Genomic DNA, 13,854 nt, shown 5'->3' with positions numbered 1-13,854 from the left:
GTATATGGACCAGGCAAAGCATGATAAAGCCGATTTTTGCCCCTCCCTGTGAATGGAAGTTGCAATTGAGGACTGCAGTCCAAACTTGGCATTGCAAACTTTCCAGTGTGCTCGTCAGTTTCAGTTTATGCACGTTGATTATACAGAAATGTAGTTTTTTCGGCGACCCTGTGGTCCGTATACTTTTGCTTACGAGTGTATATAGCCATATTTAATTTAGGGAAGTGCCAGCAAGTGTGACTGGCAGCTTTTGAGGATGGCAATGTACCGATGTTGATATTGTACTGTGCCACTGCTCCTAGCTTTCTGTGTGTGCACTGTACGAAATGCAGAATGGTAGATTGCAAATTCATGTGGTCAAACCTCAACTATAAAACCAATTTTCTTCATGCTGATGGCTTAAACTTCAGGTCAGGTCTGCCAGTAGAAGATGCACAAACTTGCTGACTGTGATATGCTAACCTCGGCTAAATGCGAGCGACATTGAATCAAACTGTGTGTGGCTGGCGAGGGCTGAGCCAACAATGCAGCACCATTTGCCCCACCCATCAGTTGCCCACCCACAGGGAACACAACTTCTTGCGACAATAATTTATCACGCCAAACGCTATCCCGACCATCGATGCTGTTGTCTGCCACTCATTCCCAACATACTCTGCATACCATTTACATCATAACACAGTGTGGCCAGTAGCTGAGGAGGAGGCAAGGTTCATGGCAGTTAATGGAATTCATTTGTAAAAGTCTGCACAACTCTCAAGCCTGCTGTTTTGAAGAAATGACAGAAGTGGACAAAGGAACGTACCCAGCGAATTTCATTGAGATCCGTTGACCTCGAAAAATTGCCGGAGTTGCCCTTTAAGTAGGTTTTCAAATCAGCAGTGACACAAAAGTGCTGTGTCTTGCTTTCTTGGCTTTATAAGATTGTCTCCCTAATTACAGTATGGAGACTCAATTTCTTGAGCCTTTCGACCATGTATATCAGTGTTTCTCGAACTTTTCGAGTATGTGACCCCTTTTAGTAGTACCAAACTTACAATGAGCCTCCACCTCTATAAGCTTTCTGAAAATGCACTTTTTAATGGCGCAGATACATTTGCATCTTAATTTATTTAAAAGATATAAACTGCAGCAGAGAGAGCTACAAAAGGTGCTTGCTACCAAAAATACTTGTTAATGTTTTTTAAGAAGGATTGATTTAATTGTGTACTTCAGTGAGAAGGATGTAGTTCAGCCCTTGAGTCTCGGACTTAAAATGCAACATTTCTTTTGGCTACCTCCCATGCGAAATGTTTTCATGTTGTACCGATAAATAAAGGAGTGCGAAATGGGAAGTGAATAGTTTGAAGCTTGACATCAAATGTCGGTAAGAGGCATTGGCATCATTGGTGATAGTGGTAGCATATTCTTGGTTTGCAGTGCGAAGTGACACAGACTAGAAGAAGACAAGACGAAGGCTTGTCCAGTCTTCTTCTAGCCTGCATCTGTGTCACTTCGCGCTGCAAACCAAGAATATGCTACCGTACCAACTCACCCAACTATCCATCCTTTTGCACGATAGTGATAATTGGACCATCCATTACCTCCATAAAAGTGCTCGTGACCTATTTGGAGGTCATGACCCGCAGTTAAAGAGTGTTGATGCAATCAATTGTCCAGTACTGTAAACTCTAGTGTGAGCCAGACACAGCAAGGAGGCTGCATTTGCTGCCTCTTTTCACTTTATTGTGGACTAGTGTATGAGCTCGACCATAGGCTGGCCAAGTCCCCAGGATTGCTTTAATGCACAGCTAGAAGTGACTGTGCAGTTTTTGTGCAGAGGTGGCTAATGTGGTGTGGTGCGGTCGGTGTCGATGTGGACGCCGAACCAGCGGCCCCCGTGGGTCTCTGCGCGCACTACAAGGCCCCACAGCTGCGGACCGGGCATCCATGGCACACATGGGACCCCAGCAGCTGGCCAGCTTGGGTCAGTGTGGCTTGATTTTTTTAGGTGTGAACTTGCAAGAAAAATGCTTGACGAAAAAGTTCTGCGGAAGGTGGAGAGAAGTAATTATTACGGGGAAATGAGACGTCCACCCAAACATAGCTAAGTGTTACAAAGGAAACCCATACAGGTTCCTCGAAAGAAAAGCCTCGCAATTGAAGAAAAATTCATCCTGGTCCGGGACTTGAATCTGGGACCACTGCCTTTCCGGGGCAGCCACTCTACCATCTGAGCTAACCAGGTGGCTAGCAGATGGCAGGGCGAAGACGAATTTGTCAACAACTCGAGGCAAAGTTAAGACTTTGACATAATTTTTTTTTTTTCAACTGCGAGGCTTTTCTGTCGGGGAACCTGTATGGGTTTCCTTTGTAGCACTTAGCTATATTTGGGTGGAGGTCTCATTTCCCCTTATTACTTCTCTCCACCTTGCGGGTTTCAGCAGAACTATTACGTCAAAGTCTTGCCTTTGCCTCGAGTTGTTGACAAGTTCGTCTTCGCCCTGCCATCTGCTAGCCGCCTGGTTAGCTCAAATGATAGAGCGGCTGCCCCGGCAAAACGGTGGTCCCGGGTTCGAGTCCCGGACCAGGACGAATTCTTCAACTGCGAGGCTTTTCTTTCGAGGAACTCGTATGGGTTTCCTTTGTAGCACTTAGCTACGTTTGGGTGGACGTCTCATTTCCTCGTAATAATGGGGGAAGATGCACAGGGTGCGTTAGAAGTTCCTGCACTCAAGCAGCTGCTTGGCAAATGTAGTGGAACCTTGTTGATATGCTCCCATTTTATAAGATATCCCGATGCCAATGTTTGTCATCGACAACACAAAGAATTACGGTATGCAATACAGTTCTGCTTATTTTTTTACCGGTTGATATGTTCCCAGAAAACATGATGTTTTGCCATTAATATTCAGTACAATGCCAAACTGCGATCGTATGATATGTTTTCCGATTGCTTAGATTCAGTGTAAATGAGAGAAGGTGCGAAGGGCACACTATTGAGAACAGTAGCCACCTGCCGTAGCTACGCTGCCACAGTACTCGCCCATCCATGTCACGTGAAAACGCTGGCATGCACTCAGTTTCCTATTTTGGTGCCAGCAAATCATCTCACGGGTCATTGCATGCCACCTTTGCAGCTATCACCACCAACCCTATTGCAATAAGCATCTTCACCTATCTGTGTCACACTGAACGGGGCGTAGTGCCGTTGGAAGTGTACTGCATGCTTTTAGTAGGTTATAACCCGAACGCACCACCAGTCCCTCCTGCAGTTGTGGTAAAGTGAGCATCACGTTTCACTCTGGCGGGATCGTATTTCGCCGTCACCTGCCAGGTCGATTTTGTTTTGGCTTCCCATTGCTAGCTTGAAAAACTATGCAATAGGAAACAACAATGTTCGTCTCGGGCCTCACCAGCTACTTGTGTGTCTGCATCTCGGGCGGCAACGATTCGCGCCAAGTGGGCACAATAAAACTTCCCATCAAAATGCCCCATTTTAAAAAGCTGCTGACACAGGTCAAATTCGAGGAGCACAAACGAAGCATGTTGGAGCCACAAAAACGATAAAGTGCACCTCGGGCAGCCTAGGCCCTAGCTCGGTGCGCATTGACATCTTGTGTTGCAATGATTCGCATTATGTAGACGCCAACTACAGTTGAGTCTGCCAAATTTTTGGATCATACATTTCCCCAGTTAGTATGCCTTCTCTCGCATTCCCCCTCCTCCCCCCCCAAAAAAAACGTAGGGACAAGGTTGTGCTGTGTTATACGAGATAACCAGAAGATTTCAGAGAATTGTTGAACTTGTGAGTATGCACCAGGGGCCGAATTTTTTTAACATTACATTTCATTATCCACTCTTCTTACATTGGCTCCAAAATACTATCACGGATGCCATGCGCCGAGTGGCCAGTCTTGGTGAGGACGTGCGAAGAAATCTGAAAATAAGAATGAATAACGAAATGAAGATATGGCCCCAGATACAGTTTATGCGTTTGAAATGAACTTTGGCAGTGAGACCTGACCTCAGTGGTACATGAGGTCAGAGGTCCTTAACTTGAGTCTCTGTTTCACTAAAATCAGTGACAGCTTTCGGTCACTAGAAACTGGAGCAAAAACCATCGCAGATTGCGAACAATCAGTGGTGGATGCAATTTTTATATATTCCTTTTTATTATTGTTGCAGTATTTTTAAACTACTGGCTCTTTTCAAAGTTTTGCATTCGGAGTCTATTATTGTGGTGATAGAGGTGTGCAAACTAACTTCATGTCTAACTGGCATTCATTGTTCTGCATATAGTGTTGTACTGCAGTACTGAAGCACCAAGACAGCTCCTTACATCTTTTTTGACAATACACTTTGCATGCGAAGGGGCGTAAACTTTCCGAGTACAGTCGTTGACTGTTTATCCGGACACCTTCGCGGCACCGCTACTCATCCCATTGAAGTAATGCATAACCATGAACGATTGATGGTTTCGACGCCCTACAGCGCCGTTCAATTTTTCGTACTCTGACTGCCTGATCAGGTGCGACGTCGAACGCCATGACAGGCTGACTGAGTGATGTTTACATTGACTGTCTACCATGGCCAAACCGCAGGCCAAGCCAAGCTGCTGAGCTTGGAAGTTGGTGCTCGGTGTTTGCATTGTCAGTTGTTTCTCGAGCTACGCCTGATAAACTGCTACGTTTGAGTGTTTCTCTTCTAGTGTTTGTTGCTTGGTGTATTAGGCCTGATCTGCTTCTACACGATCTCATCCGCTCATCATGTAATATGACATGGCTCCAATGCCACCCATGCCATCTGCGCCATCAAGACCAACGAAAAAAATTGGCAATTATCAGACTGTCAGCATGGTGAAGAAAGCCCATACTATTCCTCAGATGGAAAGTGGCAAACCTCGGTGCAAAGTTGCTTGGGAGTTTTTGATTTCTAAGCAGACAGTCTCAGACTACTTGAAAAACAAAGAGGAGATCCTGGAGGCAGCAGAAAAATTTTCTGTGGGGAGGCAGAATAACTTCTGTGATGGCAGCCATCCGAAGTTGGAAGAGGCCCTGAGCATGTGGCTGAGTGCCATTATACAGTCAAACCTTGTTAATACATAGTTGGCTGGGAACAATGTCTAGGTACGCTCAAAACGATGTACAAATTAACCGGCAATGCCAGTTTCAAAGCTACTTACCGACTGGAAAATAACTATGCCACGATGCTCTCAAACACACACACTCAGACTGGTTTTGTTTGTGGGTAGGCAGCAAAAAATCGCCGATCTTCACTTGCCACCGTGGGGGCCTTGGCACGACACCTTTGAATTCATATGGCCGCGAGCAAGTTTGTGCACGAGGCCCCAATTCTTTGGGATAGCTTGCATGACGCTCAAAGCACGCGCCGTATCAGATAATGAAGGGCCGTCGTCCACTTTCACATCATCTTTGTTATCACTTTTGCTTGAAGATGGGCGAGATGCGGCGACGGCAACACTGTCGCTATCTGAGAATTCCGCGAATGTAACAACATTGATGTCTCGATAACATAAACACGACACGCCACAGCAAAGACCTTTGAACCCCACAACACCACCAAGACCGCAAACACGCTGGTGGAATGAAGGGAAAAAATTCACGCAGGAACTTCTCAGGGCGTTGTCTAAGTATGTGTAAGCATTGTGCCACTTGCTCATCTCCATGCAGCCCGGTGTCATTATCAATGTTATGAAACTTGATCCGGCCAGTACAAACAAACGACAGCACTGCCGCGACACGAAATGGTGCAGACGGCGGCGCAAGGTGCATTGATAACGCAAGCAGAGTACTCCAGGTGGCTGCGCCCGATGCGCTGATGACGTTCCGATCATTATAAGCCGTTGTCGCTCATTAGTGCCTTATCCATCCACATCGAACCATTATGAACCATGATCAAACATACACTGGTGGTGCCCGCGTATATGGCATGGCTGCGCGGACCGTATCTTGAAAACAATCTGCGATGCGAACAGAGAGGGCCGACTGCTGATAGCTCCGCGTGCTGCGTTTCTGCCGCTGCGTGCTGAAGAGAGATGTGCGGCCCCACATCTTGAAAGCGATCTTTGAAAGGGGCAGGGTGGGGCTTGTGCAGAGAGCTTTGCGAGCACTGTGTTCTCGCCGCCTCGTTAGCATTGAAGCAGCGTAAAGGTACAGTTGCTTGCTCTGCGGGTTTGATCTTGAAAGCGGTCATCTTACGGGATGGACTGACGGAGGGACATTTTTCTCAATGGGTAAGCACAGAAATGCCTAGGTATTTAGAAAAGAAGTGCTTTTGCGTAGTTACTACAGTCAAATCTCGTTACTACGAGCCCCACATTAACAAATTTCTCAAATTTATAGATATTTTAGAAATTCCTGCCAGATTGCTTACCTTTTGCTTCATGTAAAATGCTTCATGTAAAATGCTTCATGTAAAATGCTTCATGTAAATTGCTTCAATGTAAAAATATTTCAGAACTACGAATTTGAATACAGCGCGTATTTCAGAATAACACATGCAGTTTATTTTCCCCTTTATAATCGAGGAACATCAGTATTGCGAATTCGGCTCCAAGTAACTGCGTCACAACTCTTGTGTGAAACAGAAATGGCGAGTGCAGTAGCTGTCATCATCGCCATGTCGAGTGCCAACTGCTTCAGCACAAACTTCACCAAGAACTTCATGACAAAGGTTTGGCGATGTTCGTGCAAGATCCAACAATAGATGCAGCTAGCGATAGCAGGGTGTCTACCAACCGGAAAACTGGGAAAACCAGGAATTCTCGGGGAATTTGTGCCTCTATCAGGGAAAATTAACTGTAATTTTATTGAAAGGGTCGAAAGTCGCGGTAATGCTGGCTCGAGTAGCAGACAGGAATCATAATGAATCATCTTTGATGCCCTGTCGTCGGCTGGAGGAGTTGCCAGTGTACAGTCAACGACCGACTCTCCGGATTCCCGATGATTTGGACGGCTTTGCGGCACTCCCACGTACCCCATAGAGTCAATGTATCAGAACGTCTGAAATTTCTGACGCAAGAACTTTTCGCCATCCGATTTTTCGGACGTTTTGCCGCGACCGCAGGTCTGAAACGGCATTAATCGAAGCCACCACCGCTTCCATTTTGATCACCTCGCCGTCTCGAACCGGTGCTCTAGCACGCAGTTCCGCTAGCAGGCGTAGCTACCACTGTGGCAACGCTAGGCCTAGCTGCTTCGACGTTCGCTGTGAAGCTTCTTACCGTTGGGTGCCGTGTTTTTTATTGAAAGAATTCGCTGCTGTCAGCAATGGCACGGACTCTGCCTTTGTGGTCCTCGCGATTGCTTGGAAAGCACGGTGCGTTGCATAATGCCGGCTCCCGAAAGTCAGCTTCGCCTCTGTACAGTAGTGTTACTTGATGAAGCATACACAAAAGTATTGCAGTGAAGCATAACAAGCGTGGGAAGGGGCTATTGCCACGGGACACAGTATGTATTGCTTAATTATACACGCGTGCACCTGGTATTTCCTGTCACAGTACAAGCACCGATATGCCTAATACATGTACCAACAGGCTTTCAGAGCATTTTCGAATGTGCATGTGGCGGTTTGAGCCCCTAATGGCAGTAAATGACATGCAATTATTTTTTCCAACTGTCCGGTTTTTCGAACGTTTTCGCAGCCCCGAGGGAGTTTGAAAAATCGGACGTGGACTGTGCAACTGACCAAGAAAATGCTTCAAATGGTTCATATGGCGATCGAGTGGCGGAAGGAGGACAAGAACAGAAATGACCTACGCATTGAGGAATGAACGGGAAATGAAGTGTGATGCCGCCGTTTTGAAGGAGCTTGAGCTCAAAAAACAGTGTTGGCTGATGCCGAGATGCAGGTGTCCCTCATCCAAACCAAAACTTTTTAAAGCAGTGAAACACAACACTGAGGCGTCATGCACGGGCTGAGAGTATACCTCAACTGTCCTGACATATATGTCAGGACAGTTGAGGTTGATTTATGAGCTATTGATAGAGACTCTCAAATGTGACAAAGTTCAGGCCTCATACCACTGAGCTTGCTATCAGTTGATAGAAATAGTTCATATTCGAAAATATTTGCTTCTGTATGCATCTCCTTTTTATTCGTTTCTGAGAATGTCCGACTCCATTTGCAATATTTTTCGAAGACATTTTATTTGCTGTGCATTTTACTACCTCCCCCCCCTTTCTATTCTCTTTTTGAATAACATAAACACTACTCCTTAGTATTGAAATTGGATTAAGTCGTATTTTCAAAAATTTTTTTATATGCTTATTAGAGAGTGACAGCATCGGGCGATATGGTTTCAGCCCGTCTTGACATAAAACGTAGTTCTTTATCACTCGGGGAATTTTGCAAAGGCACTCAGGAAAAACCCGAAAAGCTCAGGAAATTCGGAAATGTCAACTTGGTAGACATCCTAGATAGGGCCAAGAAGTGAAAGCAGTTTTCACTGCAGGACAAATTGGAAGTATTGCAGGAAATCAGCAAATCGATGTGTGCAGACAGCGTGGCATTGCCCCATCGACCGTCGCAACCATTTTGAAAGACCGAGACAAGATTGTCAGACGTCAAGCTTCACTGGGAATCGCAACTCACTCCTATGAGGAAACGGCTGCAACTGGGAAACTTTCAAAATGTGGACCAAGCTGTTCTCACGTGGTTCAAAGATGCCAGACTGCAAAACGTTCCCGTGTCTGGCCCAATACTCCAAGAAAAAGCCAGCAAATTTTGTTGATGCACTTGAAATAACTAGGTTCGACGCCAGTGCGGGTTGGCTTTTTCGCTTCCGCCAAAGGAACGAAATAACTTGGCAGGTAGTCTTGGGCAAGGAAAAGGCTGCTGACAGAGAAGGAGCGGATTCCTGGTGCAACTATAGTTTTCTGGAGGTGGCTGAATCGTACGCTGAAGACTATATTTTCAGTGCGGATGAGACTGCATGTTTTTATCAGCTCCTGCGAGACCGGACAATGCACTTCAAAGGGCAGAATTACAAAGGAGGGAAGAAGTCTCATCTTCGCGTGCCAGTCCTGCTCTGCTGCAATGCATCAGGCACGAAGAAAATTAAACCGCTCGCCATCGGCAAGTATGTGAAGCCTCACTGCATGAAAAACATAATGTCGTTACCGTACAACTACCGGGCCAACAAACGAGCCTGGATGACTATAGAACTCTTTTCCGAGTGGCTCATCAAACTCGATGACCAAATGAGGAGGGATGACAGAAGAATTCTACTGGTTGTCGACAACTGCTCTGCTCACATTGTGAATATTCGCTTGACGCACGTTTGCTTGGAGTTTTTGCTGCCAAACAACACGTCCTTGTTGCAACCCCTAGACCAGGGCATTATAAACAGTGTGAAAGCAGAATTTCGTAAGCGCCTTGTGCAGTGGTTGATTATCAACCTCCGCCTAAAGCAGCCGACTGCAATCAATATGGTAAAACCTCATTAAACCGTACACACTTAAACAGTTTAATTTTAAAAGTAGTAAAGTCAAATCTCCGACTCAGTGGCCATTGAATATAATGTGTTTTGTATCCGCATAAACCGTACCTGCTTATTGCATACGTATTAGTTAACACGTAGTGTTTCCACTTTTCGTTGCACAAACCCGGCGGTGCGTCGTCTCCATCGGGCGGCCCGGCAGAACAACAAGTCTCTGAGATCAGAACAACAGCCTCCAAGCGCCCTGTGCATTTGCGCGTGAAGCCACATCAACATAAACAATATTTCAGCGCCGTGCCAGAGAGCGTTGTTGGTGTCGTGCAAACAAGGACTCATGTCATGCTGATGTTCGGATAAAAAAGATGCCGGGTATTCAGCATAGAAGAAAAAGACATTGTTCGTGCTATCGAACGTGATGCGAAGAAGTCAGTGCTGGCATGCGACAGGGATCTACTGTTGACTACGGTGTGTGGCATTTGGAATGCAAAGAAGTTGCTCGGCAGCGCTGCTGCGGCCGCGAAGAGATGTCAGCTACGAGGTTTGACTTTTCGCCATTGTTGCCGAAGTGTCGACTAGCGACAGTGATGAGGATGACACGGAAAGCGACAGCACGGGCGATTCAGGCCCGACAGTGGCAGAAGCTGTGCATTGCGTCAGCCTCATGAATGCAATTGTCGCTACGAGAACAGCACCCCGCAATGAAAAAGGCACCCCACGACTTCTGCATCGCTACCGCCTGCGTGAATGGAGAACATGCAACGCCAACGAGGAATCTGCCATGTGAGTGTTGGCCGAGAAGAGGGGGTTAGCTGAAAAGCTGGCTCGCAGCTTCAGTAAATTTGAGGCCGCTGTCGTCGCTGCTAGGTCTCCGCGGCATCAAACGAAAATAACACTTTTGTCATGCGAAGTGAATAAATACTGCATGTCTTTTTCCCCTTTCATTCCACTCTCTCTGAGTTCCGTTTTTGACAGGTAAATCTCATGCTATTTAGGTTAAGCAGTACTACCGTTTAGTACGTACTTTTTCTGAGCTCCGGCTAACTATGTTTTAACGAGGTGTCACTGTACAGTCGCCGACTAATTTTTCGGACTCCAAAAGTTCGGACATGCTCAATTATTCGGTCTGCTTCGCGGCACCGCCATTCTCCCCATAGACCATAATGTGTAACAACTGCCGAAAGTTTGGACACCTTGCAACCTCTCGTCTGATTTTTCGGACACTCCTTGAGCCAACTCGATCAAGAGCACCCTGCACCGACTCTGACCGCTGCATGGTTAGACTTGCTGAACGCCATTTTTGTATTGAACGGAGCCTCCTTGTTGCCCCACGAAGTGGCGCTACTGCAAATCCCCGCTCATCATCATCGTTTCTGCCTGGTTCGTGGCTACAGCAGTTCTGGGCTCAGCTTAGTAAGCGCATGTCAAGACAATCCAGCAGCTGATTTGTTTCTTTATGCATGACGCTGCGAGTAGGCCACGTTTTTTGTTGGTGCGACTGGTTTCGGCGTGACGGCGTGTGTTGAGGTTGCGGTGATCCAATGCGGCATACGGAAACATCGCATCAAGTGTCTAATGGCGCCGACAGTACCCGCGCAGACAGCGCTGGGGAATGCCGGCAAGTGGGTGCCGGGAGGCCTAGGATTTGTCGCCTACCGATGTGCTTCCTACTGACGCCGAAAATGTTCTGCCGAGACCTGCGCAGTGGTTGCATTGCGATTCCGAACACCGTCTCATTTGAGTCACAGGTACTGACACTGCTGTACTGACATGCGCAGAACTTGACAATGGCGAGATCATTCGTCAGGTTTCTGTTGCACCGCCGGATGATGAGTCGGAAGATGACGCACCATGTGCTACGCTGCCGTCGCATGCAGGGTGTGTACAAGCAGTGACTGTGCTTTCAGCCACCTATAGTGACCGTACGACCCTCTCCGAGATTCAGGCTTATCTGATTGCGTGTAAACGGAACAGCGTGCAACGGTGCATTCACGATTCATTCAAGCCTACTGCCGAGCCAGAATAAGTGCGTGGAAATCAAGGATTTCTTTTTTTTTTTTTCTTAATCTGCTTTTTCGGACACCTGTTTATTCGGACATTTCCGCAGTCCCTGTGAGGTCCGAATAAACGGTTGACGACTGTATTCGTCAGGCAGCGGAAATGCTCACAGGAGCTTGGTGGAACTTGAAGGCGTCCACCATTAGCAACTGCTGGCGAAAAGCAGGGCTTGTCATATCGCCTGTGCAGCTTGAAGATGACCTGGAGGTGACCGACAACAACCCAGGAGACCTGTGGACTGAGGTTGCGGAACTGCTGCCCGCCATCTCTTCCTTCGACAACTATGTGGAGAGAGCCAGCGCAGCACTAACGGCGGCCGACCTGACAACCGAAGAGATTAACTACGTTCGCGACATCTCCAGTGATGAGGATGACCCAAAGGAAGACTACTGTGGGTCACCGAACACAGATGATGAGATTGTGTTAAACATTGATGTTTAGTGCACATGAACAAAGTCCGCACTTTCATTGCTCCATGTAATGACGTACCCAATGAGGTATTGTGCAAAGGGAAATATCTAGACTCATTCCTAATCGGTCGTGCATGCTGCACGTGCCAGAAGAAAATAACTGATTTCATCAAATAAAGCAGCTTTGAAGTGAGTGAACCATTTTTATTCTAGAGTATGCTTGTCTGCACATGCGTCTACTGCCAAGGTATGTCATTTTCATTCCTAGGTTTGTCCCCTGGCTTATAACCGCAGGTTTTTGTTACAACAATATTTCAAAATACCGAAAGATTTTCGGCAGTCCCGCGTGATTCGTTATATCGAGATTTGACTGTACTTTGATTGGATTAGGTTCGGCAGCGACAGCGAATTTGCACCCCTACCGGCAGCTTCTTCACATTACAGGAAGCCAATCTCGAAGGCCATGCTTTTGTGCACTGTAATCGGTGACAACTGTGTGAGCAGGAACGTCATGGTGGCCATGTTCTAACGTCACTATCGCTGGCGGCTGTCGTCCGGGTACCACAACTCGAGAATCGAACGTCTGCACACATAAGATTCTGCCAACTTTGTGCCTGTGCGTGTAGAACAAGCAAGAAAATAGTATTAAGCAGTCAGCCAATACACGGGATTCAATGGGGGCTGGCTGGGGGAATCTTCGCGACTATGTATAAACAGCAATTACACATCAAGCGGGTACGTATTAACGAGGTTTGACTGTAGCTAGGAGGATACCCATGTCTGGCGATCTGCTCAGACAAAAAACGGAAATGCTGGCCCTGTGCATGAATGTTGATGGCTGGCTGCGGAATTTACAAAGAAGGTAAGACCTGACATTCAAACAAATGTGTGGCGAGAGTGGTGCTGTTGACAAACCCTTGTGTCAAACTACCGCGCTGTCAAGCTGTACTTTCTGTACAACATCTTTAACGGGGATGAGATGGGCCTCTTTTATAAGATGTTGCCCGATAAGATGCTTACTTTGTCCAGGGAGCCCTGCCACGGGGGAAAGCATAATAAGGGGCGTCTGACAGTTGTCGTGGGAGGCAACATGTCAAGGGACGGTGAAGCTTCTGCTCCTCGTTGTGGGCAAGTCAAACTATCTGAGACGCTTTATAGGGGTTAAGTCATTGCCTGTCTGGCATGAGGCAAACTCCAAGGTCTGCATAACCCAGTATCTTTTTGAAAAGTTCATACAGAAGCTCAACCTCAAATACGAGCTTCAGAACCTCTGTGATCGCTGCCATTTACCCTGCCTAGCACTAACTAGCTGTGCCGACATAGCTCCTTTAATATTTTCGAGTCAATGCAATAGTTGCCAATTGCCTATCCCCCTGCCTGTTTTCTCCCCACTTTTGTACTGGGGTTACCCATGACTACAGCATACTGAATTTTCACCTTATTGCTTATTTAACATTCTCGTAGAACTCCTGTACTTTATCATCGTGACCGACTGTTGGTGCACGAACTTCTACATGTAATCTATATCTCCTATTCAGCTTTATAACGACGACTGCTACCCTCTATTAATGCTGTGGAATTTATCAATGTTGCCCACTATACCCTTATGAATTAGAAATCCAGCTCTTATCTGGAAGTCCTCTGTTGTAGGAGAGGTGCCCATTAGTCATCACTCTATATGCCTCACCAATTCTCTTGACCTCACTAAGTCCAATGACATCGCACTGTATGACTTATAATTCCTCACCTGCCAAGCTAGCTTCCCTCGAGAGGGTTCGCATTGCCAGGTTAAGTATCCTGTAGTGGCCTGTCCGGATGCAGAGTGGCTTAGCACCTTCTGCTGCATTACAGGTCTGACCAGCGGTTATTCACGAGGTAATGAGGGTTTTGGCCAAATACTGCACTAGGGAGGCCAGTTCTTGTTCTGGCAAGTTGGTTTTATAGTTC

At 46.7% G+C, this 13,854-nt stretch overlaps 1 protein-coding gene across 14 annotated transcripts in view; it reads left to right on the top strand.

Annotated features, from left to right (window-relative positions):
- Miga (mitoguardin) overlaps positions 1–13,854 on the top strand; it is a 258,548-nt gene that overhangs the window by 14,500 nt on the left and 230,194 nt on the right. For 13 of the 14 annotated variants that reach the window (XR_008609941.2, XR_008609943.1, XR_008609942.1 and 10 more), the window contains one exon: positions 1,820–1,966. The exons of the other annotated variant lie outside the window; for it this stretch is intronic. Coding sequence is in view for 10 of the 13 variants with exons in the window: in XM_055064981.2 (XP_054920956.1) it covers positions 1,820–1,966 (147 nt within the window). In the remaining 3 variants the exon portion in view is untranslated. The remainder of the gene's footprint in view (positions 1–1,819; positions 1,967–13,854) is intronic. 14 annotated transcript variants of the gene reach the window in all.

Source organism: Dermacentor andersoni, chromosome 1, assembly GCF_023375885.2.
Source record: "Dermacentor andersoni chromosome 1, qqDerAnde1_hic_scaffold, whole genome shotgun sequence".
NCBI lineage: Eukaryota > Metazoa > Arthropoda > Arachnida > Ixodida > Ixodidae > Dermacentor > Dermacentor andersoni.
Note: the sequence above shows the minus strand (reverse complement) of the source record. Positions and strands in the feature narration are given on the sequence as shown.